The 23,792-nt window shown below is 41.9% G+C and overlaps 2 protein-coding genes across 3 annotated transcripts; one reads left to right on the top strand and one right to left on the bottom strand.

The window, feature by feature from the left end:
- Positions 1-1,538: 1,538 nt before the first annotated feature.
- ndrg1a (N-myc downstream regulated 1a) lies at positions 1,539-14,436 on the top strand. 2 transcript variants are annotated; one of them, XM_080044907.1, is made up of 17 exons: positions 1,539-1,678; positions 5,526-5,601; positions 6,377-6,412; positions 8,596-8,701; positions 9,039-9,159; positions 9,673-9,735; positions 9,836-9,896; positions 10,484-10,570; positions 10,710-10,766; positions 10,897-11,000; positions 11,191-11,247; positions 11,360-11,411; positions 11,875-11,922; positions 12,391-12,426; positions 12,707-12,758; positions 13,378-13,602; positions 14,213-14,436. In XM_080044907.1, the coding sequence occupies exons 2-16, from the start codon at positions 5,545-5,547 to the stop codon at positions 13,599-13,601; spliced, it is 1,161 nt and encodes a 386-aa protein (XP_079901033.1). In that variant the 5' UTR covers positions 1,539-1,678; positions 5,526-5,544; the 3' UTR covers position 13,602; positions 14,213-14,436. The 2 variants fall into 2 exon arrangements, with proteins under 2 accessions (XP_079901033.1, XP_079901032.1); XM_080044906.1 differs by lacking the exon at positions 14,213-14,436 and having other exon boundaries at positions 13,378-14,061.
- A 636-nt stretch (positions 14,437-15,072) lies between these two features.
- Positions 15,073-22,215, bottom strand: ccn4a (cellular communication network factor 4a). The gene is made up of 5 exons (XM_080044909.1): positions 21,927-22,215; positions 18,507-18,795; positions 17,500-17,754; positions 16,243-16,436; positions 15,073-15,714 (listed from the first exon to the last, which is right to left on the bottom strand). Exons 1-5 carry the CDS (start codon positions 21,972-21,974, stop codon positions 15,415-15,417), a joined length of 1,086 nt encoding a protein of 361 aa, XP_079901035.1. The 5' UTR covers positions 21,975-22,215; the 3' UTR covers positions 15,073-15,414.
- Positions 22,216-23,792: the final 1,577 nt, after the last annotated feature.

The raw sequence follows: 23,792 nt of genomic DNA, 5'->3' as shown, positions 1-23,792 counted from the left end.
ACATGTCTCCCATGCTTGACCTCAAAGTAAAATCAGCATGGCAGCTCACATGGAAGCAAACTGTCTTAGTTAGGGCATTGATTATTGCATCTGTGGGACAAGCTAACTTTGATTGGACAGGGTGAAATCCAGGGAAAGCAGTGTGAAATGAACAGAGGGACGGGCTTCCCTTTGTACAGACTTTTCTCCTCTTGGCCTTTTTTCAATGTTTCAGGCCTGGCAGCATTCCTAGATCCCCCGTCTCACACAGCCACACCCATGATTGTCCTGCCGTTAAGGTATTCTATCGAAGGTATATAGTATAGGTGTGATGCCTTTAGTGCTGCAAAGACATTGCGTACCAACTTGGTTAGCTGATCTACATGTACGTATCTATATGTAATAAATCATGCCGGCTTAATCAAGGCTATCTAGCTCTACTAAAGAGAACTGCTTAAAGTTCAGTAGCATTCTTCCGTAGACTGCAATTTTTTTTCTTCAATTTCTGTAAAGGGTTGGAATTCATGCTAATATTAGGTGTCCTAGCTGAGGTTGGTAACATTTGTATGCAAATATCTGACCCGGTGTTGAGAGAAAGAGGGAGAGTGAAGATGATTGAGATGAGAGAGGAGGAGCAGGTACAGCCCACCACTGTGTCCAGGATGTAGCTTACCTTCTCCAATTTTCGCTCTCCAAATGTCTTATAAATTTAGATCAGGGAGTTCAAAAAATAATGTTGGGCCAACAACCCCCCTAAAAATATCAGTGTTTGAAATTCTGTATTTCTGGAAAAGTCCCTGCTTATGGGCCTGGTCACTCAGCCAACAATGACTCAGACACATCTGAAATAAAATGTCATCACACCGTTATATGACTAATTATAGTTTACGGGATAGTGACGTGAAAAAAAGACAACAACCCTGCCAAGATTCATGTCCACACCCTGTCACCTCGTAGTGGAAATATGAACTCTGGTATACAAAGGTAATTGCCTGCTCAGCATTAAAGTCAACTTCAAAATGATTCATACAATTGGGTGGCAACGATGGCACAGCCAGTGTGACACAATGAAACACGATTCACCTCACTAAGGGCCTACAGCAAATTTGTTTATTCAGCTACCGTGTGAAGAGACAAGAACCACACCCTATGATAAAATATTGCTGAAAAATACACAGAAATGGAAAAAAGTGTGTGTGTGTGTGTGTGTGTGTGTGTGTGTGTGTGTGTGTGTGTGTGTGTGTGTGTGTGTGTGTGTGTGTGTGTGTGTGTGAGGGGGGGCTGATGTGTGTGTGTGTGTGTGTGTGTGTGTGTGTGTGTGTGTGTGTGTGTGTGTGTGTGTGTGTGTGTGTGTGTGTGTGTGTGTGTGTGTGTGTGTGTGTGTGTGGAGGGGGGGCTGATCAGCTTCTTCATCATGCAACCGCTGGAAAGAGTCGAGCAGCAAGCCCCCTAACTGCTATGGCCCAATAGAGAAAAGCAGAGTCGAAAGTGGGCCGGGCTGCCCGCCCCCACGCCTTTATAAAATTCCCTCATACATCCGCCTCACGCCGCACGTTATAAACAAAGCGACGCTCCTGTTACTGCAGCAACTTGCGCTGGTTGAAAAAAGAAAAGAGACACACATTGAACAAAAAGTTTTCGTGGACTTTTTTTCTTTTGGGAGACTTCATCACAGGACAATCAGAAGTTAAACTAACAGGTGGGTTCCTGCTTCACGTCATTATTAACTTACTTTTTAAGTTCATTAGTTGAACTGCAGGCGCTTCCTTTGTCTGTGGTTGTTTGTTAGTTTCTCATCACGTTGCTATTCCTCTTTCGCTGTCACAATTATTGTTTCAGTTCATAGTGAGGCAGTTTTTCTCTTTTTTCCTTTTGTTATACATATTTTTTCCCCTTAAACAATAGAAAACAACCTCAAAATGTCGCTCATGTTTAAGAACAAGTCTATGGATTGTGTGCACAAGAAAATATGCAAAACCTGCTTTAATTGCACTTTTACTTCTTATGTAGCGTTTTTATGTGTTTATGTTCACTGTATTGTGTATTTATAGTAAGGCAGGGCTGTGTTGCATTTAAACAGGCAGAGGAGACTGATCATGGATGCACATATGTTTCCCACGTGCTTGTGGAAACACGCACATCCCGCACATCCCCACCCACACACTTTCAGGAGCAGGATGCATTTTTGACAAATGTTACAAAATATTATGAGAGCAATAATTTCATAACAAAACCTTTTGGAAGACAAACAGGAGAATGCATGTGGGAGGGGGGATGTGTAGTGTGTATGGAGCTGGCAACATTAAAACATTTATTTTTTTTACATTACAGTAATGGCACTCTGCCAAAATAAAATGTGTCCTGACCTGACCTGTTTGCAAGCTGTGTTTAATTTTCCAGCAGTTTTTTTCAAAAAATGTTGAGACATGCCACAATTTAAGGCCTTGTCTCCAGTCCTGTCTGAAAGATTATGAAAGCAGTGTGGCTGCTTTAACCAGTGACTGTGTCAGCGATGTTTTTTGAAGTGATGATCCCCCTTTCAAACCACCCTGACCCCCACTCGCCAACGTACTGTATAGCACCCCTGTAGTGTTGGGATATCTTTTACAATCTGCAAATGTAGGTCTGTGTCAGCTTAGGCCTGCTGCTGCTGCTGTGCTGCTGATATTTCAGAACCAGGGATTTGACAGATTAGGCGAGTTCCCAAAGATTAGGGAAGCAATCATTGTTTCTGCAGATGGATGATGTGCCTGGATTTTAAAAAAAACTACATGGAAGAAGGATGGCCTAGCCTTGTTTTGTCTCTCTAAAAATAAATACTAGATGTGCAAATCTCATCAGTACATATGTTTTCTCTCTCTGTCTCTCTCGCCAGACAGATAACGAGTTTGAGCTCATGCTGTTTTATAACTTTGATGTTCTGGCTTAAAGTAGTGTGTGTCTTATCTCTGGATTTACTGTGGTAAACAAGCTCTGATGCGTAATGTTGGCCTGCACAAGTGTTGTGTTGTTGTTGTTGTGGTCCCTCTGAAGGTCAAACCACATTATATGCTGCCAACGTGTCAAGTGAAACTTTTGGATCTTCAGCTTTTCAGGAATCGACACAAACAACCCAATCATGAGAATAATGGTTGTTTTCATAGCTTGAAAATGTAATGAGATAACAGTTGCGTGCTAAGTTCAGACTAATATAGTCAGGTAAAGGAGTTTGCTATACAGTGCACTTTATCATCCGGTTTCTTCAGAAATGGTGAAACGGTACGTAGTGACAAGTATTTCACCATAAAGTGTGGAATTTGGCATTCTTTGTGATGCGCCAGATTTTGGGCCACACATCTCGGATCATTCCGAGGCCTATATCCCCCCCCACCCCATTTCCTGTGATTGCACAACACAGTATCACTTCTGCCAGGGCTGAAGCTGTCTCAGTGAAAAGCCTGTTTTGCTCCCCCCAGAGCCAGACAAAGAACGAGAGGGTAATCGCAACCAAAGCAAGTTTCGGATACCTGTATGCATGCAGTAACTGGTTTGCCTTGGTTAAAGACAGCGTGCAAATGTTGCCAATGACACACCAACCCCAGTTTGGAGTGAAGCCAGTTTAAAAAAAAAAAAAAAAAAAAAAAAAAAAAAACCACAGCGGCCAGCAACATCAAATCCCTGTGAGAAAAGAGAAGCACTGCGAAAACATCACTTTTCTTTTGTATTGATCTATGTGAGCGTTTGACAGCGTGCGGAAAGAAACATACTGTTAAAGAAACAAAACAGGTCTTTTTCTTCATCATTTATATGTATATTTTCAATAATTTCCCTCGCTAATTATTTGACTCCACATCCATGAAATGATTCACTAGCATCCCATTTCTTGGACTGAGGACCCTGTGAGGTGAATACTCTCGGCCAGGTGAAACATTAGCTCAGCGAGGCGAATGGTCTCAGGCACACTGCAGGTTTGAACAGCAGGAGACCTAGATGTCCCTCAGCCTGCTGAGTCTGACCAGCTAGACTTTCTCTCTTTCTCCACACCTGCTAACAGGTGTCAATGGTGGCCAAGTACAGAGGAACTATGCACTCCATTTGGCTCCAAATAAGCTCCCCCCTAATGTTGATAAATGCAACTGATTTTTCCTCATTTTTCTAATCTGAAAAGGCCTGGGTTGTTTCATTTCTCCCCATTATGAACAGGCCTTATTATCACATGGCTGTGGAATCTCAGCGGGGGCTGATTCCTTGTCCTCTTCAACAAAGCCCCTGCAGTGTGGTGGCGGCCATATTTTCCAAGGCCGGGACAGAAAAATGAACCTGTTGTTTGATACTCCTCTTCTTCCTCTGTGCTATTGTGGGATCCGGCTGGCTCCGGACTATGTTCTTTCAGTCAGAGATATGTGTGTGTGTGTGTGTGTGTGTGTGTGTTTGTGTGTCTCCAGGGCGTATTCTGCCAGAGAGCTTTCATTTTACATATTTGAAAATATAATGAATCGCTTCCTCTTATAGATCAACTCGCTCTGTCTTGCCACCCGGAACACTGCAGCCCTTTAAATGGATGTTGAGCTGTTTTCTGCCATGGCTGTAAACAAAGTCCTAATGAAAAAGAAAGAGGGCAACAAAACAGATGGTAAGAGCAGAGGGAGAGCAAACATAGCGTCTACTCGGAACCCAAGCAGAAAACCAAGACAAACAGAAAAGTGACACGGAGCTGGAAAGCCAGCAGCGGAGTGATGAAAAGAGGCTGGGATGTTTTGATGGGATGCAGGGTGTCTGTTGCATCCTGTTTATGTTTGTGTGTGTGTGTCGGCCAGTGAAGGGGGAGAGAGAGTGGATGGCGGTCCCCTGGTTCTCAGGAGCCACTGGTGCCAAGCGGACAAAGAGCCCTCTTAGCTGGCTCATTTGATTTGCATGCAGAGTCGCAGCCTGCCCGCTCTCATTCCAACACAGAATCATGATCTGCAAGCACAAGTTGATGCCTGCCTTGTCTTTCACACTCCCCCCTTTTTCCTTTTATTTCTCAACTTCAATCTCTTTCTTTCTTCGTGAACTGGATGCTGGCGTTCTCTTTTTTAAATTATAGCTTCAATCTTGAAGCCATTATAAGGGAGGGACTGTCTTATTGTTCCAATCTGGTTGTCTGAGAGACTTTCTCTCTCTGCGTGTCTCCTCGACTGTGGGTCCATGTGTCCCTGTTGTGGCGCGGCTCACAGGTGTGGCCCATTATGTGGTCCGCGTGTTAGTGTAGATCACAGGGCCAGTCTCTGCATGTTCCAGTGTCTGTACAACTTTTATTGTATGTGTGTGTGTTTGTACTTCAGTTTCCTTTTTACTAACTTTGTGTAGACAAGAAAACACGCCCATCCCTAGTATTGCCCGCCAACCCATGCCACACCTTTTTTAGGGATCCAGCAAGAAAAATTACCCTAGTTCAGTGGAAAGAACACACTGTAACACTGTCAATGTAACAGGAGGCTTTGTCCATTTTGATAGGCTCCAAACCTCTAAAAACACAGGTTGAAGCAGTCAGTCACTATAACCTTTCTCTTCTCCCTGTCCACCAGGCTCTGCCACTCTTTTGAAATGGATCACATCCAGGTTGAGTCCACACACCTGCTGACCGTCGACAGGGAACTGCCGGTATGTTGAGTCACACAGTCATTTGACGATAATTCTCCTGAAAATGTGTTCCGACATGCTCAAGTATCGCTTAGCTTTGCCAGATTAATGCCTCACAAGTTTCTAGTTTGGTATCACACAAATGATTGTAAATTTACTTTTTCTGACATTGTTCTGCCCTGAATCTGAGCCATCAGCCAAAGTCAAATGAGGATTGATTATTTTGGTAAAAGTCACCACAGTGAGAATAAAAACCATATTGTTTGAAGGAACAATACACACCATAAAATATGCATCACAATAGAGGTATTGAGAATGTATGAGTCGTATCTCTTTTCTGAAACTATAATAACTCGGAGAGCACTGGGAATATAGAGGTGCAGCAGTTCATTAGAAAATGGAAAAAATGGGGGGGGGGGACATGCATAATCTGACAATTAGCTATTCCCCATTGTGCACCTGGGTTTGGATCAGCAACATACCATCTGATGATATTAAATATCACACTAACTAACTATTCATCAGATGAATAAATAGGACTCCCTTCAATGACTGGACATTAGTTGGACTGCGGGGAACGCTTTACACAGCTGAGAGTAGTCTGCTGACCCCTGTCCTAATCGCTATAACACTGCGTTCTACAAATAATGCTGTTAAATCATTGATCGTTTGCCCTTTTGTAACTATTATTATTTTTCTCATATGGCAGAGGCCACATAGATGTGAACATGCATTCAGTGATAGCATTGCATTAGTTACTGTTTATATTTTCATGACTCTGTTATTTCCTTTGCAGGGCCTGAGGGAGGCTGTGCAGCAGCTGGTTATTAAGGTAGGTTTCGCAGATGCAATAAATAAGACCCAGCATTTATTATTCCCACCAGCTGAAAAAACCCAGGTTTGTTATTTGGAGCTTGTGTGTTGACAGTTCCTGGTGGGGTATCCTCCACATACTGTTATAATCTATATTCCTATTACTTTGGCTTATCTGGTACTATCTAGTGGTAGATAAAAAAGAGTTACTCAGCCATTAATCAACATAGCTGCTGTTGCACTGGTTCATCTATCTTGAGGGATGATGATGACCTCTCATCTACCGTGATGTTATTAGATTACCCACAATCTAATTCTGTCTCCGCTAATTCAGTCAGCTACTGAAAGTGATGGAAACTCGCTTTGGATTGGGTTTGTAAGATAAAACAGCTACAAACGCATTAACCCTTTCACTTTCCTTTCCGGCACGCTGACACGCTGACACACATACACACACACACTCACGCTGACACATTTTGGTCAGTGGGTGCTACAGGGTCTAGGTAGAGGGGGGCTTTCAGCACCACTGATAGCGCTCAGACATATTCCCTAAGTATCCAGCCTGTGAGGAGATATGGGTCTTCTCCCTCACCTATCTTATTCAGTCCTAAATAAAGAGCTAATTCCCCTTCTAAGCTCTCTGATGGTCTTTTGTGTCACACACCGATAGGTTAAATGAGCTGAACGATCCAGGGAAAAGCTTTGTTATCTCTGTACCAGTTGAGCTCACAACAGTTAGTGACTAACTAACTTACTTAGTGAAGTTAAGGGTGACCATGTTAAGGGTTGACTCCTTAAATTGCAATAAAGAATATGAATACACACAAACACCAGCAACCAAATGCATCCACTTCCCCCCTTTTGTTTCTTCCATACATGCATAAACGTGCATACAAAAAAAAATGTAGAAGTATGCGCTTGCAGATTATCTCTTCTGTGTAGCGTACATTGTTGTTGTGAGTTGTGTAAAGGCAGAGGTTAGGTGGACCGAGGTGAATCCTCAGATGTTTACGTGCACATTGCTTCGGTAAATAGGTTCTACGGCTTCTTGGATGTTCCCCAAGAACAGATCCCATGCAGTCAAAACTGGTTGGAGAACTACCCCCACCGTGAGTCACCATTTTGGGGCAGTATTTTTATTAGCAAAACTTTATACATACAGTATGTATTTAAAACAAATAAGTCAACAGCATTTCAAGTTAAAGCTTTTACATTGAAATGCATCTGTCTTGCTTCTGTTGTTTAATCTGTTCATGGCGTTTTTTCAAGCAATCTTTATGACTGTCATCAAAAGTATTTGTTTTGCTCTTTCTAGTCTTGAGAGACATTTGTTCCAGCAACTCATTTGAAAACATTTCCCAGAAATATTGCTGAATAACAACCACTTTATTCTCCTCCCTAATTCGTTCACTATGTACTCTCCATTGATAAAACATACACATAGTAACTCACATGAACTCTGTAGCGTGTAGCCAATGCCCCTCTGTCTGACAATTGGCTGATCCAATTACAGGATCTCGTCTTGTGGGGTTAGCTTGTTTTGACCAGCCTGCAAGGCACCATGGGATGCGGTGGGCTTAGGCCAGCTGGTAAGCAGCAGGGGTATAAAACGCAGCTCTCGGAGCTGGGCTTAACAACTTACGAGCCTGACCAGCATTTGAATCTGTAGCTCAGGGAGAACACTGCGACAGCACGTTTATTTCAGTAGCGAGCAGCGTCAAACTCCTCTTCTGCAAACATGGTTCTAGACGATTCTGATGTGGAAATGATTGTCGTTGCTGAGATTGAAGTCAGCGTGAGTGGACTGATGGCTTTATTGAAATGTTTTGTAGTTTCCTGTGGATTTGTTGCATTGTTCAGCCTACTGGACAGTAACTTCTTTTGGAGTTATCATCACGAAATAGACAATGATTTGTTTGCTTTGTAGATTTTTGAAAGTGTAGAAAATCTTTAAAAAATAGTTTGGCAGTCGAATAATTTGACTTGAGTTTTGAAACTTCAACAAAAGTAGACGAAGCCATATCAAAGTGTGTGAATGTATCATTGCAAACACTCATTGCAAAATCCTGTGTGGTTAACTGTCATGTTAAATGGTGATGAACTATTCAGGTCTGATATATCACTCTGTTGAGCTTAAAGCTGAATTCCTTGATTTGTGTGCTTTTGAATGTTGTTGAATTGAATTTTTTTTTCACCTAATAGGAGCATGATGTGGAGACTCCATATGGAAGAATCCACTGTACAATGAAGGGGGCTGCCAAGGGTGACAGACCAGTGCTCCTCACCTATCATGACATCGGACTGAACCGTAAGCCCAGCTCTTATTAATTCAGCCTCAACGACGTGTATCATCTGCTGTTGTGTTTATCAATTAGCGTACTACTATGTGGGATCAGATTATGGTTTACGAAGCTTACTCTTTATTGCTAAGTCTATCACAATGCCGTAATCGCACTCTTCCAAGCTTACTACCACTGACAGTCTTTTAGGACGGTCTCAGGAAAATGAGGCACAACACCTGCATGTTTTTTACAAAAAAAAAGAAAACCCTGTATGACTCACGCACTTGTTCTAAAGGTTAGCTGAGGTTGTTTCTGCTTATCAACCAAGGATCACTTATCCACCTCCACCTCCCTTTTTTTTAGACAAAACCTGCTGGGACACGCTATTTAACCACGAGGACATGGCTGAGATCATGCAGCACTTTGCTGTTTGTCACGTAAATGCCCCTGGGCAGCACGAGGGAGCGAACACCTTTTCCACCGGGTGAGCCAGATACACACACACACAGAAACACACACACACACACAGAAACACAGAAACACACACACACACACAGAAACACACACACACACACACACACACACACACACACACACACACACACACACACACACACACACACACACACACACTGACAGAAACACATACACTGACAGAAACACACACACACTCACACTCTTAATGTATGTCAAGCAGTCTGTGGCCTTTGACCCGACAGGTAAGATCACTGCGGGTATACTTAAGACGACCTAATTTGACAGGCGTGCTGTACCGGCATGTGTTTATCTCGTTCAGGCTAATCTCTTGCTTTGATTGGTGGGACTTTGCCTCATGATAACAATACCTGGACTGAACATGATAGGGAAACAGATAGTGAACGGATAGATAACTATTAATAGCAACAATAAGGAGCAATATAGATCAGTGATTAGATTAAGTTATTAATAAATTGTTAACTAATTGTTTGAAAAAGAAATATGCTTATTGTTTCCCCAGATATGAGTACCCTTCCATGGACGAAGTCGCTGAGACCCTCCCACTGGTGATGAAGCACTTTGGGTAAATTGAGCTGCAGTTTTTCACACCGACTCTTCACGCTCAAATTTAGGATCTCTTCTAGCGTGTTTTTCTAACAGTATCCGTGTATGTCCACGCGCAGGCTGAAGACTGTCATCGGAATGGGCATCGGAGCCGGGGCCTACATCCTGACCAGATTCGCCGTAAGTCCCTCCACCCCTCTCTCTCATCCAGGCTTGATAATTATGAGCTGTAATCATTTTTGGATTATTAGGGTCCAGCTAATGTTTTAGCTTTTTTTTTGTTGTTGCTGAATTTGGCAATATAACGCCGCTTATTGCTTGAGCCTGCTGAGCCAGAAAAGCCTCAGGAATGTTCCAGAGCAGCTCAACACTAACACTGTGCTCACTGGGAAGTCTTCACTCTGTTGACACAAGGCTGACAAAGAGATACAACTTTTAACTCCTTGCTGCAGCCATCCCTGTGACTTAACGAAATCAAATGTGCGTCATTGTGCAGTATGTTTATGCATTTAACGAGCCCATTTGACATCAAGTATGTATCTTGGCCAAAATAAGCAGCAATCACAATGAGTTTCAGACAGGTGACACAGAATATGCCACCTAATTTAGAATGAAATTGAAATGCAATTAGAAATGATGACGCATAATGAGTTCAATTAAACAAAGACTTGAACCCATATGCCCCACACACATAGGTAGCCAAATGTGACATTGTGTGTTACAGAAAGAAATCACAAACTTCATGTTGTGTGTGTGTGTGTTTTCAGATTGACTACCCCAACATGGTAGAGGGTCTGCTGCTCATCAACATCAACCCGTGTGCTGAGGGATGGATGGACTGGGCTGCACACAAGGTGACACAGCTCATACATGCACACTTAGTTAGCTGGTGACTGAGGATTGCTGAGTGGCAGAGCTAACAAACAGATAAATGCTTCATTAAAGGAAAATTGTGTGTCAATTGTGTTTTTTTCTTATTTTTTTTTTCTTCAGCTCAGCGGATTGACTCACGCCATGCCTGACACGATCATCACCCACCTCTTTTCAAAGGTATGGATTCAAATTCTCATTAAGATTTTTAGCATTTAGATTTTTTATTTTCTTAACATACATTGTTTAGTGTGTCTGTTAACTAGATTTTCCAGGTCTTTAGAGTGTTTGTGTTTTTGGTCTCCTGCAGGAGGAGATCCACCACAACCAGGACCTGGTGGGAACATACCGCCACCACATCCTCAACGACATGAACCAGTTCAACCTGCATCTCTTTGTCAAGGCATACGAAAGGTAAAGAAAACATCCGTTGACATGTTGTTTACATGGGCAGTGAAGCAACATTTGAACTGGGCATTCCAGGGCCAGAAATACTGTTGGTAGAGTCCAACCTATAGGATGCAACTGGTTTTTAGAATCTTAACTTACAATCCATTTAAAAATATTTGGAGACTTTCTCTAACATAATGTCTCTCTTTTACAGCCGGAGGGATCTGGAGATTGAGAGGCCAGTCCCTGGAAGCCACGTCAGAACCCTCAAGTGAGTTGTTATCATCAGGCAACATATTTCATTTAAATCACAATATTATATTTTGCATAATATTTCACCAATGCTGATTTGTAACTATAGGCTATGTCTTTCCCATATTCAGGTGCCCTTCTCTGCTGGTGGTTGGCGACAGCTCTCCTGCTGTGGAGGCTGTGGTGAGTTGAGGCGCCATCTTATACACCACCATTAGAAAGCCAGGCTCCAATGCTAATGGTTACACCACTTCACACAAACTCGTGTGGGACGTGTTTTGAGTTCACTTAAGTCACCTGCTTACGGCCAAGATTTAACGCTTAGGGACAACAGTCTAACATGACTTAGAGACGAGAACAAAGTTGGGAACAGAAATCAAGTGACCCAGAGTCGTTTTTTTTAATCCGTTACTGCTTTTAGCTTAGGGAGGCCCCAAATACCCCAACAGCCTTTCTGTTCTGTCAGTGTTTATTAACCATATCCAGGGACTATAGGTGACACATTATTTTCAAATTATATTTAACAATATGTTACATTTTAAATGCATACTTTTTTTTTATCACATCAGTGTATATATTCAACCTGAACACTATGTTAGCTAATCATAGGAGAAAATGATCTCAATAGTTTTATTCCTACCCACAGGTTGAGTGCAACACCAAGCTGGACCCAACAAAGACTACCCTGCTCAAGGTAAAGTCCACACTCTCCCCCTCCGCCCCCTTGCTTCATATCCTCATTCAGATTATAATAGCCTTGATGGAAAGGCATCGGCTGATAAGATTCCAGTGGCTCAGCATTTACCCGGTGACATATTAACCAGGGGTGCAGGCAAAAGCTGAATGCGTCCTCAGAGGCGACGTGCGTTTATGCTGCAGCTGACCTACTTGTATTGGCCTATGGCAACCTTTTATGATCCACAACCGAAAAACCAAATGGCTACGAGAGCTAAAAATGGGTGCCATTTATTGTGGTTAACTGTCCGGGGTCTATTAGGAACACCGACCAGATGAGGCGGTGACAAGGTGTTTTGGTGTGTTCCAAATGGGAAGTGTCCAGAGTAATGGGGGGTAATGGCGTGTGTCCGATGCTGTGCGAGTGTACAAGCGTCAACACTCTTAATGCAATGTCCTCTTTTGTGTTTTCCTCTTCTCTCTCCAGATGTCCGACTGCGGAGGCATGCCCCAGGTTGACCAGGTGTGTATGGCTGGGTTTGTTTGTGTGTGTGACAGAAATAGCGGCTTGGCCAGACACTGATAATGTTAATCTAAAGTGCATTAGCTAGTAGCTAGTTGTCATATTGTAATCCTCCAATCTGCCCAACACCTGCTCATAGCAGCTGTCATATCTCAGACCCTGCTTAGTAAACTGCCGGATGAGGATTTAAGCCAATGTTGTGTATACAAAAATGTCAAAAAGTGTGATCATTAAAGGCAAGAGGAGTGATTATCTCGCTCCTTGTGTTTTCCTTTTGCAGCCTGCCAAACTGACAGAAGCTTTCAAGTACTTCATTCAAGGCATGGGATACAGTAAGTAGTCAAGGCTTTCAAAATATTGCTTTTGTTGTTTGTTTACCATGGTCACAAGCAATTCTCAAGAAGTGTTGAGATTACATTTTTCTCCACTCCCTACACAGTTGCATATAAAAACCCTGCCACCTTGTGGTGAGATGAAGATCTTTGGCCTTACATTCTCCTCTTCCCCCCTCGGTGTTGGTTAATAATTGACCCTTATGCTCACTGGGGTGTAACTTTGACTCGGCCTAAGGTCGACGCCAGATGTTTACTGTACCACACAGAGAGAGTGCAGAGAACATTAGCGGACGAAGCATTTAGATTTAAACCACCCGAGTGACATTCTAAACTTTACTTGAATTAAAAAAAGAGAAAATTGCCACTTTTTAGGTAAAATGGCCTGTGTCACGGTGTCATTTGTGTTGTACTGTATAATATGAAATTGGGTATTCAATACTACTACATAAACATGAACTATACATTGCATTTTGTATGCTTATAGGTTTTTGAAATCCTAATCTGCAAGTTAAACAATTAGCTATAGCTCTGAGATGTGTTTGGTGAAGTAAACAGTACAAATGCTCCTTTAAAAAGCAGTGCATGTACTCAATCCTCCTCCTCTCCCCCTTCTTAGTGCCTGCTGCCGGCATGACCCGCCTGGCCCGGTCCCGCACTGCCTCTGGCGCCAGCATCACGTCCTTCGAGGGCAACCGCTCCCGCTCCCACACTCACGAGGGGAACCGCTCACGCTCGCACACCAACGAGGGCAACCGCAGCCGTGCGCGCTCCCACACGGCCGGCTCCATGGACGGCAAGGTGGACCAAGCCGTGCCCAAGTCCACCGAAGTGTCCTGCTAAAGTGAGAGCCTCTCCAATCTCCCAAGACACACCCAAACCTCTTCAAAGGTCCCTTCGGCTTAGTGCTGCGCTGCCTCTAACTGACACACACGCATTCCTAGTATGCACATATGCAAAGATAGCACACCTGGAATTGTAGAAACGCACAATGGACACTCACCTGCTAAGATTATTCTGTGCAGCTGAGATGCCCCCATTTTAAATCTGATGTCATTTGAGCGAGAGGTAAAGGGTCAACTGTATGCTTAGTTTTGTCCATTCTGAGGGACTCAAACATATCTCAAGTGAAAAAATCTCCTCAGCTCCTTTTAGTCAGGTGAATGTGTAGTTAGGGGCAACGCAGCATCTGGGGACACCGATGCAGAGAATGTTGGAAAAAGCTGTGGCTACAAGTACACCAGATTGTACATGTATCTCTCATAATCGCTCATATAACAAAAAAATAAAAATTTAATTTCCATTTCTGCATTCCCTCTCTTCCTGTTTTTATCCATTTTTACCATATTGACACAGCTTTTCTCAAATATACCTTACTGTAAATGTTTTCTGTTCTGACTAATTGTTTGATCAGTTATTTTTCAATGTTTTAACGTGTTTTCATTTTTACATAGATGCATATGTGGAGGAAAAAAAGGGGGAGGCACTTGGATAAAATGCAAAAGGCCTCACCAATTGCTATGTAACTTTGAAATATTAAGGGACTGACTTCATGTATATCATGTGTATGCAGTGGATAACATTGTTTCATCATTGCCAATGTCCATTATCCTTGAGTTTTTTTTTTTCAAAACATGTACATTTGTTCACCGATTAACTTAAAAAATCTCTTCAGGAATCACATTTTTTACTATACATTCCAATGAGACTGTATGCTTTGTCATGGATCAAAACACATTCTGAAACGGAAATTTGAATGCTTTTTACATCGTATGCTTTATTAATGGATCATGGCTTCAGACAAACAAGTAATTATTTCTTTCTTTTTTACAATGATTTCTATGCAATCAAGCACAATGGAACAAAGATGTGCCATGGAATTGTTCACATGTTTAGATGTGATGCTCCTTTGTGGTGGTAGATGATTGGGCGAGTGAAGTGATAGGTCCACATGTTAACATGAGGATAGCCATAGAACTTACCTGACACCTTCTACTCCCGTATTGTACTTGCACTACAGAAAAACTATTTAGCTTTTTAGAACACATACACAGCTTTGTAAAGATGCGATGCACAACCGTCTAATGCTGTAGAAACGCATTAAATAAATGACATAACAGTTTGTATTTATTAAAAAATTACAATAAAAAAAAACGTGTAACTCATCTTCCCTGATCCTGTCTTTATTGCGTATTTAAACGTGTGGTTCCAAGATAAGGTTTTGTCTTTGGCGTTTGTTTCTGACCTTTTTATTACATTTCATAAAATAGGATGGAAAATATGTACAGCAAAGCTTTAGTATTAAGTTGACTTGTGAGTTTAAAGAAAGCGACTGCTAGGCTGTACTTTAAAGCCTCTCAAGAGTGCTACATGTATTATTAAATATACAATAAAAAGCATCATAAATAAATTAAGCCTGCAATATTTCACACACTCACCGGATGAATGTATATATATATTTTGTTTTATTTGCAAAGCAGTTCTTCAAAATATTCTTCAAATCATGCTTTGTGAATCCATTTTGGAGACACGTGTATATTTCATATTTACATATTTTTCCAATAGGAAAAAAAAAAGACCGTAAGAAAAATCACACATTACAAAATGCAACAACAACAAGAACACTGCATAAGGAAACAGAGCCTGGAGTGTATAGTTAGTTCATGACCTCTGGGTAACCATAGTAAGTCTCCAGCTCTTGGAAGATGTCATTGGGGTTTCTGCAGCTGAGGTTGCAGAAGCAGGCCTGGATCCACAGCATCTTCCAGGTCAGTCCCGAGCCGCTGGGACACTGGAAATCCACATCGATGGTTTTGGACTTGTAGGGGATGCAGCAGCGCTCGTCAGTGCACACGCCACAGAACTTGGGCCTGTACTGCTTCTTGCTGGTGCAGCCGGAGATGGTGAGGTTTGAGGCCTGCTCCTCTCTGTAGATGTTCAGACATTTCTTTCCCGGCTAATGAAAGGAAAGGAAAGGAAAGGAAAGGAAAGGAAAGGAAAGGAAAGGAAAGGAAAGGAAAGGAAAGGAAAGGAAAGGAAGGGGGGGGGGTGGACGTTTTAAGAGATACACTATGCAGTTTTCAGCGGAGGGGGATTTGTTTACATTTGCAGAGCCTGCAGTTAGTTTACAAAATATATTTACTCTACATGTAACTCTTTGATTAATCATAAATCAAAACAACATTATTTTGAGGCACCGGGAACCAAACGTAAGACTAGATTATGTTTGTCAGCAAACCGGTGGGCCCTGGTGCTGTAAAGAACAAACAATGGAACAGTAACTTTTCATAGCTAGCTTTCTAACTTCAAACAGTGTTCTAGGGTTCCAATTTCCAATGTGAGAAAAAAAGTTTGTTTATTCAGTTATGAGAATGAACATTACTTCACAGACACATTACAAAGTTACATAGTGCACCTTTAAAGTCCTATCTTTATCATGCAATCATCCTTTTTGACTGCTCTAGATGTTTGACAGGATTCTTACCTTGATGTGTTTGGTGATGTCCACCTCACAGGGCCGCAGGGTGCACAGGCGAGCCTCTTTGACCAGCTCACACTGCTCATTGGCGTTGGAGACCCTCAGGGACACGCCTCGGCCACAGGTCCTGGAGCAGGGGCCCCATGAGGTAGTCTGGGTAATGCAGTTCTTGTGCCAGCTCCTGGTCTCGGCTGGGGATTCTGGGTCAACATAGAGACAAGAGGTAAAAAAAGGCCATGTCTACAAACTGCTATAAATATCACACTGCTAGATCTTTGGTCCAACACAAAGCCATATACTTAACTTACATACAGTTTTAGCAAAATAAAGAACTAGTGCATTTTTATTGAAGACCAGTACAGACAGTTCTTGCCCTATATAGTATGTAATCTTTTACCATACTCTGCATCCATTTCTACTGCCTAAATCGTCAATTTTAAGTTGTGTTTTGCCTAGCAATCTGGAACCGATTTGTGTCCTCTTTACACAACACAAAGTGATCTACTTTCACATTTTTCCCTCTGCAACAGTGCTGCACTAAATGCCTGGAGACTGGCAATGAGCCAAAAACAGTGTGAGGGCTTCCACAGGAAAGGATTGGTCTGTCCCTGCGCGCACACACACCACGTGCACACACACACACACACACACACACACACACACACACCTCATGATCCTCCTGGACTTTTTGAATACCAATTTCAAACACAGCTGGTGCTCTCTCTCTCTCTCTCTCTACTTTATAAATATAAAATGTTCTATTTGTATGAATTAATTTCAGTTGTTGATTTACTGTAGTTGAAACAATAGGAAGTCAAAAAGAGGCCATAGAGGAGTTATTTTTTATACATTGCATTTTGACCTTTGAACATGTACAATATATTCATCTGGTCTAAGAATTAAGTTTATAGAGCTGCATCTATTCATGGATAGTAACGAGTCCTTTAAAAGCCTCTTGAACCTAAGCATCAGTTTACATAACAAGCTTATATATAAATCAATTAAAATATTCTAATCTTTTTTGAATAATGACCCAATTCTACTCCTAGCAGTAGACTTCCTAGTTTTTGTGTTTTCTTTCAATACTTTCAATACGCACACTTTGATTTGGTGTTTTCAGACCCAACACATGAACTGTGTTGCATTTCACAAAGCTGGAAGGAAGTTAGGAGGGTTGGCAGTACTATTGAAACGTGTAAAAAAAAAAGAAAAACATAGGCCACAACGTCCCACTCCCAGTATATACGCCCTGAGGTGTCCTACCCTCTACTGCGTGGCGCGGTGCCGTCTTGCGCCCTCTTTTGGGTTCATCACAGATCCATTGCTCACAGCACTGTCCCTTCACTTTGACCCGGCGTGGGGATTGGCACCACACTCTCGGAGGCTTGGACTCCAAGCACAGCGACACACAGCCGATGGCACCGTTCACACACACACACTGGTATTTACAGCTGGGCTTGAAGCTCTGCCCGTTGCGGTAGATCACTCCATCGTGCTCGCAGCCTGTTCCCGACATATCTGGCAGATAGGACAGACAAGCGGCCACATATTATAGAAATATGTAAGGCACTGCCGCAAATTTAAAAATAATCTGTAATAACACCTTCACTTTAACTATCCATTGTTGTGAATGAAAATATTCTTAAAAAGGTAAAAACCAGTTAATAAAACTTTTTATTTTGTTCAAATATCAGTGACAGAGAGAAGTTTCTTCACAGAAGTATGTGTGAATGATATGACCATCAAAACGTTGCCAAGTTACTAAATTGTAATGTGCAACCCCAAATTCTCTATTTTGAGTGTGAAAAATGACATACTGATTGTCTAACTTAGAAAGATTAGACATTATTTTGGGCTAAGGTTAGGTTATTAATGCTTAAAAAGAACATCATAAAAGTGATGTGGTTTGTAAAATGATCCACAGCCTATATATTATGACTTCTAATTTATTGCATCTGTATGAAAATGCATCATGCAGTTAAAAACTAGTAAAAACACAAACACAAATCGAAGAAGCTGAAATACTTTATGCTGCTGCCTGTGGTATTAAGCAGGAAACATTGAAAAGCTGTTCATGTGATGCATTAGTTGTTACTGTGACAACCAGTGTGTATATGTCAGCAAAAACATCTGGTGGCTTACAGTCAGTGGTGCTGCGAGGGACAGTGAGGCTAAAAATAACCACATCAGAAAATAAACTAAAAAGCTCTCCCTGCTGTGTGACAGCTGCTGTTTGTTTTTGGTTCGGTTTTTCGGTGAGTGACACTTACATGCACACACTCCTTTTTCGTACCTAGGCTTGTCCGAGCTGTAGTCACAGTACAGTCCCTTGTGGTAGTCGCACGTGTCCGCCTCGTTGCACACCTGGCCCACCTGTTGGGCACAGGCCTTGCAGCAGTCGCAGCCGTCCAATAGGAGGCTGACACCCGGCGGACACGCGGGGGTGACCGCGGGACACTCGCAGGGCCACTTGCAGTACTGTTTCCGGTTGTACGGGTCTGCCGTTGGGGATGTGAGGGCTGCTGCAGGAGGCATAGCAGTGGAATTCTGGGAGTAGGCCTGGAGAGAAGAGAGTGGGCAAATTAGGTGTATAAAGGGAAGCACAAATTACAACTTTCTTAAAAGCTTAACTCAGTATGATGTGTGCAGTTCATTTTCTTTTAACTCTGTACAATCACAAATGAACAAACCCCCTTCACATAGAAAAAATTATCTCACAACAAAGTCACAGGCTTCCATAACTGCTCTGTCTCTGTGTTTTTTGCAAAAAAATCTAAATGCCATCCTTTATTATGTGAGACATATTTTACCCCCGGTGGTAAGGCAATGTTGTATATATCCTTAATCCTAAATTCTCTCACATTCTGCCCTATTTGGCAACCTTTGCTGATCCAAATGAGCTCACACACCTCTGCCTTACACTGCCTCCATGGATGAAATACATAGCAGCCGGCTAATGCTTGCTAATGCTCTGCAATAAATCAAATAGGGTAAAGAAATTATGAATTAAAACTGAGTTAATCTTGTTAAATCAATGACTATGTCGTGTACGTGTTTAGAACTCTGGAAGTGTTCCTTCCGCATATTTGAAATCTGCAAATGGGCAGTTACAAAATCCTGCCAAGGAAAGTCAATTGTCCCCCCCTCTTCAGCCTGTTTTGACTCATACAAGCTGCTGGATGAGGCCAAGATCACACAGTCAAGAGCTCTGCAGCTCTTAAAAGCAGATGTTCTCACTAAAACATGCCACATGAGTACCATTAACAGCCTAGCAATTGGAGGTTTGTCCTGAGTGAATCTCAGCAGAGGAAACTTTCTAAACAAATATCCCTTCACATAGGCCAAATTAAATCCATGCTTTGTTTTGGGAACACGGCGTGATTGACAAAATGCCAGAATGATGAACTCCGGGTCGCTGTTGTTCAGGGAATGTGTGGAACTGAGATTGGCTTCCTGGCGAAGAGAAGTTACATAACATTTCTGCTACAAATACACTGAACATTTACATCCTTCGAAAAATGCAGAAATTCAAAGTACCTCAGTTTTAATGGCCATGATGTAGTGATAAAATCATGAAGGGTCTTTTTGATTAAGACAAACTGGAGCTGTAGCAGACACCATTTCCGTTATAATTGCCACACTGTTGGCTGATCTTGACAGGACATTGGATGTCTAAATCTGTCTGCATACTCATAAATCATACTAACCTCCATATGCTTGGAACAGCAAAGCAATGCACTTTAGTAAGGAGCTTCTGAACCATGCAAGACACACACAAACACAAAGACGCACACACCCATGCACAGTGCACCAACGCATGTGCATGCACACTTAATCCACAATGAATTGAGGGGAAACATGCTTAATCATTGTGTGCAAGCTGTTCCCTTTATCACATCCCTAAGCTCGTTCTCTGCACTTCAATGGAATTAGGGTGCAGAAAGCTAACGCATATAAATTAGTTTTAATCGGGCCCGTGCCACAGAGCCATTTCTCAGATAGGTTAGTTTAGCATACAGCCATCAGGATTATTTGCAGAGCAGAAAAACAATCGACAAAAAGAACACAGCTCAAAAGTGGTCCATCACTCCAACAAAGAAAAGAGAGCAGAGTGAGTGGAGGAGATTCACAAGTTCCTTACGATAACATTGCCTAATCTCGTCATCATCCTGAAACTGTTTATCTTTTTTGACTCAATTTATTTAGAAAGTATTGTACTACTGTCAAACAGGGCGGAATAACATAGCACATGTTCAGAGCAAGACTGCAGGTAGAGAAAGAGGCCCCTTTGGTGATCTCAAAATAATTGTTCTAATTAGAGTTTACTTCGAATGGCAGCCATGTTGACAATCAGTGAAATGAAAACTGTGTCTTTCCCGGTTGTGAAAAGTGACAGGGACTGATGAAACGGGTTTGATATCGTTTCCTCCTTTCACTGTCTGCACAAATCAGATGAGCTCTGGATGCACGTGCACAGGCATGGACAAAGCCTTCCTCAAGGAGCTGGGAAACCATTAGAAAGATAACACTTTTATCTAAAGAATGTCAGGGGGTGATGGACAAGTAGTCACTATCTAAAACATGTTCAAAGTAAATAAATTGATTGCATTACTATATTTCATTATCATCTAAAGAAAAATAACATGTTAATACTACTCTTGTAATTTAGTGTATTGTGCCACTGATTACTTTTTCAGTTGCTGTAAAGCTTAAATGCAGGCCATACATCTGACTACAAAATTAAAAATAAACATAGAATAAACCAACATATTTGGCAACGTTAGTGGCACTGTTAACCACACATCCAATTTCTAAAAGCTGATCCACAACTGATGATAGATAAATGGAGGATCGATTGAACATTGGGGACACAGAAAAGCCAATAAGAAAAAAGTTGTTTAGCCTATGGGCTATAACCACGAGGTGGCACTAAAATATAACAAACGATGTTTGGTGAAGCTGCAGTAAATCAACTGACAGCATCTCACTCTGAGTTAATTGAGTGAGTGATTGATGACGACAAGAGGGACTTCTCGTCTGGGATATCAGAGACATTAGGCCTTTATCAATTTATCTTTTTAATACCAAGACAATGAGACTTGCCTTACAAAGTCAACCAGCACTAACTTTTTGGGCTAGTAGATTTTGGGCCCACATCCACACGACAGACGAATAACAATGGACACCGCATAATAACTTTCTATCAGGAGGATATTTATTAGCCAGCAACCGGAGGGAAAACAGCCAATCAAAACGATACCGTCACTTCGGAGTCATAATTAAATTACATTAAGTTGTAGTTCTTATAGCCTACAGGTATAACCGACTCCTTTTTGATGTAATTAAATTCATATATGTAATCTTAAAGACATGTGGTTACAAGCACACATGTCAAGTCCCCATACAGATAAACTACATACACAACTCTATAGTGATGATGTAGCAAAAGTTGGGAAAATGACATAAAGAGGGCCAGAAGTCAATGAGAAGTAGGCTATTGCAAACTAAAATCTTTTTTTTTGTACTTTAGTAACTTTGCAGCTTTTCATGGTGTAACTAGCACCTTCAATAGTCAATCGGCTTCAGAGATGCATACTTTCAGAACAACTTTCTATTATTAATTCACCTCACTGCTCCTCTGTATGCAAAGTTGCATTTTTTTTTTTTTACAAATCTATCCTCTGTCCCACCTGTTGAATCCCGGCTGCAGTTAGAATCCACAACAGGAGCCAACTCATCACTGGTGAGGAAGTGCAAATGCATTGAATCCGGAATGAGTCCCGTTTTAAAAGCTCCACGCGCCGCTCTCCACAGGTGCGCTACATCCCGCTCGTGCCGTCGCTGTCATCTCCGTACACAGCACCGCTCTCTCTCTCTCTCTCTCCCTGTGTCTGTCTGTCTACGTCCGCAGCGCGTCTGAACGGCCTGTTAAAGACTCCCGACTGACGTAAGGTCTAAAGGACGAGCCCCGCATTCTTCTGACAGGGGACGGACGCTTTTCTTCCCTTTCCCTCTTCAGCTCCACTTTCACCCGGTCCTCCTCCTCCTACGCGAAGCATGGCAGCGCCGGCGGTTAGGGCGTGTCTGCAAAGACGCTCGGGGCCAGCCACAGGTCCTTGAGTTATGGGCTAGTGTATGTTGCCTCATTTAAGATCAAATTATAAGATTAATTTACACACACTCAAATGTCCATATGCACATTAAGATAGTTATTGGTTTCTATTCTACGTAAAGGTTTTGAGGTGTTAGGCTACACACTGGATGCACATCTTGCACACCACCCTTTAAATGCCATTGTGGTTTTGATTGTAGCCTGCTGTACATCTTTATATTTGGTTTAGATTGAGCCCATTGATGATGTAACAGTATAATCCGAGCCAAAGGTGCCACCTCTTAAACTTAAAATGTGTCCAATGTTTACTTGTTTTTATTGCGCTGAATTGCAATCAGCATCTTGATTGCTTAAATGAGCGTCGTTGATTTGGATTAAATTATAATAAATAAGCACATCTAACACATACAGTCCCATTCAATTTTCATACACCACATTCAGCATCCAATTACCGGCCCCACTATGTGACTGAGCTGCATGCTCCAAGAAATATCTTTAAATAAATGTCTGTGTTCATATTGTCAAAAGGATAGTTTGCTTTGAAAAAAATAAAAAATAAATAAATACACCCACACAGGTGGCCTATATCTCCCACCAACAGAAACTATTTCAAGGCTGGGGCTGTGTCTAGCCCCCAGATGTTCCCCCAAGTTAAGTCAATGATGTCATCTATCACTGAGTCTGGAACTTTGCTTTTCCTTTCATTTTTTTCCCCTGGAAATTTGAATGTTTGTCTTTCGAGGTGACGGCAAGCGAGGGCCCACACCATTCTGCTTTTGTCGGGTTGTTCAACCATATGGAAATAAAGATCCCTTATTTCAGTTGTATTGGGGCCTCTTGTGTCACCGACCTGCTGATGAAAATCTGACTGGAATGACACCAACCTCTGTAGTTTGGCACCACAGGTAATGGCGAGAGAGAGAGAGATAGAAAGAGAGAGAGAGAGAGAGAGAGAGAGAGAGAGAGAGAGAGAAAGAGAGGGGGGAGAGAGATAGTTGAGAAATGAGCACTTTGTCAGAAATGAAGGTGCCCCGGGTCTGAACCCCTATAATTTACAGGCAGTGTTCTTATCGCTGTCAGAGAGCTGTCAGCCTCTGAGCTGATCTGAGCACAGCTTCCCGACAGCACAATGTACCCACTCTCTTTCTGCATGTGTTGCCCTCTTTAGGTTTTCTCACTTTAATCCAAACCCATCCACCTCAGTTCAGTTTGTGTTTATATCTGTTCAATTTTCATTAAAGATTCATACCTTTTTTTATTATTGAATCTTTTGTTTCCTTAGTGATAATGGGCTTTCAAATTATTCTTGAATTCCTATAATATTTTTGATGATTTCCCATTCTTAGAACCCTCTGGGACTCAAATACACCCTGCATGTGTTTATCTAATATATACCTCATTTGGGAAGAAATGTAATAATTGACCTCTTAAACGATTCCCTGTT

This window comes from Ammodytes marinus (genome assembly GCF_949987685.1).
Source record: "Ammodytes marinus genome assembly, chromosome: 17".
Taxonomy (NCBI): Eukaryota; Metazoa; Chordata; class Actinopteri; order Uranoscopiformes; family Ammodytidae; genus Ammodytes; species Ammodytes marinus.
The sequence above is the reverse complement of the archived record's forward strand: the minus strand, read 5'-3'. Positions and strand labels throughout refer to the sequence as shown.

Coding starts and splice junctions, on each gene's coding strand:
- ndrg1a (XM_080044907.1), top strand. CDS start 5,545: ATGGATCACATCCAGGTTGAGTCCACACACCTGCTGACCGTCGACAGG. Junction 11,412..11,874: donor CTCCTGCTGTGGAGGCTGTG/GTGAGTTGAGGC, acceptor TCCTACCCACAG/GTTGAGTGCAACACCAAGCT. Junction 12,759..13,377: donor CATTCAAGGCATGGGATACA/GTAAGTAGTCAA, acceptor CCCCCTTCTTAG/TGCCTGCTGCCGGCATGACC.
- ccn4a (XM_080044909.1), bottom strand. CDS start 21,974: ATGAGTTGGCTCCTGTTGTGGATTCTAACTGCAGCCGGGATTCAACAG. Junction 16,437..17,499: donor ACCGCGCCACGCAGTAGAGG/GTAGGACACCTC, acceptor ATGTTGACCCAG/AATCCCCAGCCGAGACCAGG. Junction 15,715..16,242: donor ACATCACCAAACACATCAAG/GTAAGAATCCTG, acceptor TCCTTTCATTAG/CCGGGAAAGAAATGTCTGAA.